The sequence below is a fragment of the Babylonia areolata genome, chromosome 18 (assembly GCF_041734735.1).
Source record: "Babylonia areolata isolate BAREFJ2019XMU chromosome 18, ASM4173473v1, whole genome shotgun sequence".
In the NCBI taxonomy this organism is placed as follows: Eukaryota; Metazoa; Mollusca; class Gastropoda; order Neogastropoda; family Buccinidae; genus Babylonia; species Babylonia areolata.
This window is the reverse complement of record NC_134893.1, coordinates 35,276,003-35,281,002: the sequence shown is the minus strand read 5'-3', so window position 1 is coordinate 35,281,002 and position 5,000 is coordinate 35,276,003. Positions and strand designations below refer to the sequence as shown.

At 45.0% G+C, this 5,000-nt stretch overlaps 1 protein-coding gene across 1 annotated transcript in view; it reads right to left on the bottom strand.

The window, feature by feature from the left end:
• LOC143292226 (meprin A subunit beta-like) overlaps positions 1–5,000 on the bottom strand; it is a 32,438-nt gene that overhangs the window by 1,150 nt on the left and 26,288 nt on the right. The window contains exons 8-9 of the mRNA XM_076602413.1: positions 3,838–3,978; positions 846–1,093 (exon numbers count right to left, since the gene is read on the bottom strand). Coding sequence (XP_076458528.1) covers positions 846–1,093; positions 3,838–3,978 — 389 coding nt within the window. The remainder of the gene's footprint in view (positions 1–845; positions 1,094–3,837; positions 3,979–5,000) is intronic.

Genomic DNA, 5,000 nt, shown 5'->3' with positions numbered 1-5,000 from the left:
GAACGCAGCGGGCACGTTCAGGTTAATCCTGTAGTGTCTTCAACATGCACACCACCGACCCCACCCCACCCCACCCCTCCACAGACCCCCCTCCACTAAACCACCCATCCCCACTCCCCACCCCACCACAAAAAAAAATAAAAAATAAAAACAAAACAACAACAAAAAATCCACTCATATGGAACGCAATGGGCAACGTTGAGCTTGATTCTGTAGTGTCTCTAACAACATGCACCCCCCCCCCCCTCCCGCGCCCACCCCGCCCCACTAAACCACCCACCCCCACTCCCCACCCCACCACAAAAAAAAAAATCACAACAATCCACTCACATTGAACGCAGTGGGCAACGTTCAGCTTGATCCTGAAGTGTCTCCAACAACATGCACACACCCCTCCCCACACCTCCACCCCCCACACAAAACCACCTACTAAACCCCCTACCCCCACACCCACACCCACCACTCCCCGCCCCACCACCACCACCACCACCACAAAAAAAAAATACTCCCCTAGAAAACCCGGCGGGCTACGTTCAGGTTGATCCTGCAGCGTCTTCAACATGCACACACACACACACACACACACACACACACACACACACACACACACACACCTCCCCCCAAACCCCCAACCCAACACCCACTTGCCACCCAACCAAAAAAAAAAAATTTTTTTAAATCCAACCACTCGCATGGAACTCCAAAACCACCCACTAACCCCCCCCCCCTCCCCCTCAAACCTACCACTCCCCACCCACCATCACAAAAAACCAACAACAAATCACTTTAAACACACACACACACACACACACACACACACACACACAACCAACAACCACACTCACATGGAAATCGGCGGGCACGTTGAGGTTGATCCTGTAGTGTCTCCAGGCGTTGTCCAGGTTGCCCGACACGGTCTTGACAGCCTGCTCACGGATCCTGGATCCCGCGGCGCGGATCTGGAAGCTCCCTTCCTGGGCGCCGTGCTGGAAGAGCCAGAAGTCCAGGCAGTAGTGTCCGGCGCTGACCGTGCTGGACAGCAGGCGGGCGGTCTGGCGATGGTGGCCATTGGCCTCCGCATAGATGTAGTAGCCTTTTATTGGAATCATTCAGTTGATGAAGTAATTAGTTAAGTAAGTCGAGTGATTTATTTATCTATTCATTTATTTATGTATTCATTCATTTACTTATATGATTGATCGATTGATTGATTTACACACGTTTCAAGCTTCTAGTTGCTTTGTTGTTTTTTTCAAAGGTGGGTTGGTGTCAGAGCAGTCCCGACACACACACACACACACACACACACACACACACACACACACACACACACACACAGACACACACACACACACACACACACACACACACATATATATATATATAGAGAGAGAGAGAGAGAGAGAGACAGAGAGAGACAGAGACAGAGAGAGACAGAGATACATAGATAGACATACATACATACATACATACATACATCTGCTGTAGAAAATAAGAAATGAATAAATAAATGAATGAATGAACGAATGGATGGATGAATAAATAAATAGATAAATTATGGATAGATAAACAAATGAATAGATAAATAAATATAAATAGATAAATGAATGACTAAACAGATAGATAAATGAGTGAATAAACAAATAAATAAATAATTAGATAAATAAATAAATAGATAAATGGATGAATAAACAGATAAATGAGTGAATATATACATGAATATATAAAAAATAAAAAATAAATAAACAGATAAATAAATAAATAGATAAATTAATTAATTAATAAATAAATAGATAAATAAATGAATAAATAGATAAGCAGATAAATGAATGAATAAACAGATAAATGAATTAATGAATAGGTGGATAAATAAATAAACAGCTCAATAAACAAATAAATAGATAAATGAATGAATGAATGAATAACAGCAGATGCATGACTTTCGCATAAACCAAAACGGTCTCATCTGATCAGGTTTTAACCTTAACACAGCACAACACAACACCATCATGACGCTATGATTCTTCGGGGGGTGCTGGGGGGGCGGGGGGGGGGGGTGAACGAAACGCCCGCCACTACAAGGGCGACAAAAAATACATTAGAACGCGACGCAACAAGACAGCAAAGCATAGCATAGCATAGCACAGCATAGCATGGCATTGCACGGCACTGAACAGTACAACACAGCACAGCACAGCACACAGTCACACGACACCACACCACACAACAACACTACACACCACGCCACGCTTCACCACACTACACCACACAACACAACACAACACGGCACAGCACAGCACAGCGCAACACTGCGAAACACAATACACCACACCACACCACACAAAACAACACAACACCACACCACACAGCATAACAAAACACACCATACCATACACCATACTACCATACACCACACTACCACACCACACAACGCAATACGACACATGAAGAAACATTCGTCATCATCGGCTGTATGATTACGTACATTATTGTTGTCCTGTCCAATTCATTGTGACATGTTGGTACAGAATACTGTTTAAACCAGCACTGCATCATTGACTGATTCATTGATATGTATATTTATACAGCGCCTATACTCGGTCAGAGACCAAGCTCTAAGTGCTTTACAAACACGGGGTCATTTGCACAACAGGCTGCCTACCTGGATAGAGCCGACTGACGGCTGCCACTGGGCGCTTATCATTCGTTTGCTGTGTCATTCAATCAGATTTCAGGCACGCACACATACACGCTCAGACATCATACAACACGGTCCGCCTAAGAAGCGAGAGAATCTGAACGTGCAACATGGAATCCCATACTAACCAGATTTTTATCCCCCTCCACTTTGACGTTGAGTGGTGGTCTGGACGCTAGTCATACGGATGAGACGATAAACCGTGGTCCAGTGTGTACCATACATCTCTCGAAAAATAACCCACTGCTACAAGAGTACACAACATTTCGGAGAAAGATCCACAAGTGCATGTATGTGTGTTTGTGTTTGTGTGTGTGTGTGTGTGTGTGTGTGTGTGTGTGTGCGTATGTGCGTGTGTGTGTGTGTGTGTGTACGTGCGTGCGCGTGTGCGTGTGTGTGTGTGCGTGTGCGCGCGCGTGTGTGTGTGTGTGTGTGTGTGCGTGTGTGCGTGCGTGTGTGTGCGTGTATGCGTGTGCGTATACGTATGTGTGTGTGCGCGCGCGTGTGTAATTCAGTGAAGCCTGACTGAATGACACAAAAACAAATAAAGAACGCCTAAACGCAGCTTTCAGTCGATCGGCGCTAACCCAGTTGGGCAGCCTGTTGTGCAAATCACGCCTGGAACTTGCATTGTACTGAATAGTATTAGTCTTATATGTCACGACAGATATCTCTGTGTGAAATTCGGGCTGCTCTTCCCAGGGAGAGGGCGTCGCTACACTGAGAGCGCCACCCTTTTCTTCTTCTTCTTCTTCTTCTTCTTCTTGCCTGCAGTTGCTTTTTATTTGTTTTCCTATCGATCTGGATTTTTCTACATAATTTTGCCAGGGACAACCCTTTTGTTGCCGTGGGTTCTATTACGTGCGCTAAGTGCATGCTGCACACGGGACCTCGGTTTATCGTCTCATCTGAATGAATAGCGTCTAGACCACCACTCAAGGTCTAGCGGAGGGGGAGAAAATACTGGCGACTATGCTGGGATTCGAACCAGTGTGCTCAGATTCTCTCGCTTAATGTGCGGACGCGTTACCTCTAGGCCATCACTCCATGGTCTCAGACCTAAGATAGGCGTAGGCGCTATACAAGTATCAAGAAGAAGAAATATGATAATTATGAGATATGGAAAAAAAAATACTGACCAGCGCTGTTGGTGTGGTCAGCGTTGGGGCCAGTGTTGGAGGTGGAAGTGTGGCCAGCCTTGCGCTCCCAGTTGAAGTTGTCGTGACTGTCCTGGCTCAGGCCACACATGTCTTGGTCAAAGTTACAGTTGACAATGCTGTCTGCAACCCGTCCAGCCACACAATTCAACCCAGTCAGTCAATGACGGCACACTCAGAACTGTTTTAATGTAAGGCCACCGACCCGTACATAAATGGTTGCACGTGTTGCACACACACACACACACACACACACACATGAAAACCAAACCTCGAGTCGGACGAACAACAAAATTTTAGAAAGAATGAACTGATAATATAGCCAAAACTAAATAACAAGCTAAGGGTAATTTAGAAACATGTCTTTCATCTAAAACTGAGAGCTTTCTCCTCTTTGTTGTATCGCTCGAAAAATAAACATTGCTATCATCTCTTGTCACAATGCTGTTGACATTTTGAAGCAAGTGGGGTAATAGGGAAATCCTTAAACTGTGCATATGCTTGGATAAGTATTTCTTTCTCAGAATATCATAATCATTGTGGACAAATTGCCAGTATATGAATGTCGTCTTCGTTCCCTTCACAAATGACAGCACACTGACAGCCAGAGTGCTAACAAAAATCACCGGACTTTCTCAATCTTCGGATCCTGGGTTCGAATTCCGATGCGTCTGGTGATGGGTTAAGAGTGGAGATTATTTTGTTGTTGTTGTTGTTGTTGTTGTTGATCTGACAGTTCGAGTGGTTAAACCACTAGGTTTTCGACCCTCGGGTCCTACGTTCGAAACCCGCTGCGTTTGGTGATGGGTTAAGAGTGGAGATATTTTTCCTCTCCGATCTCAATGGTCAACATATGTTCAGACCCACTACAAGTCCTCAACCCCTGTCGTGTGATTACACAATTGCAACATAAATACACGCGTTAAGGATCCTTTCATCTATGTCGGTGTTCGGGTACGGTTAGGGAAACACGAACATACCTATGATGTACACTCCTAAGAATGGATTAGGGCTGCCTAAATGGAAGGATGAAAACGGCCTGTACACGTACAAGCCCACTCGTAGATCCGACTGAACATGGAAAATGCAGCCCGCGAAAAGAGGGAAAGTCAATCACTGAATCAACAATCGATCAGCCAATAATC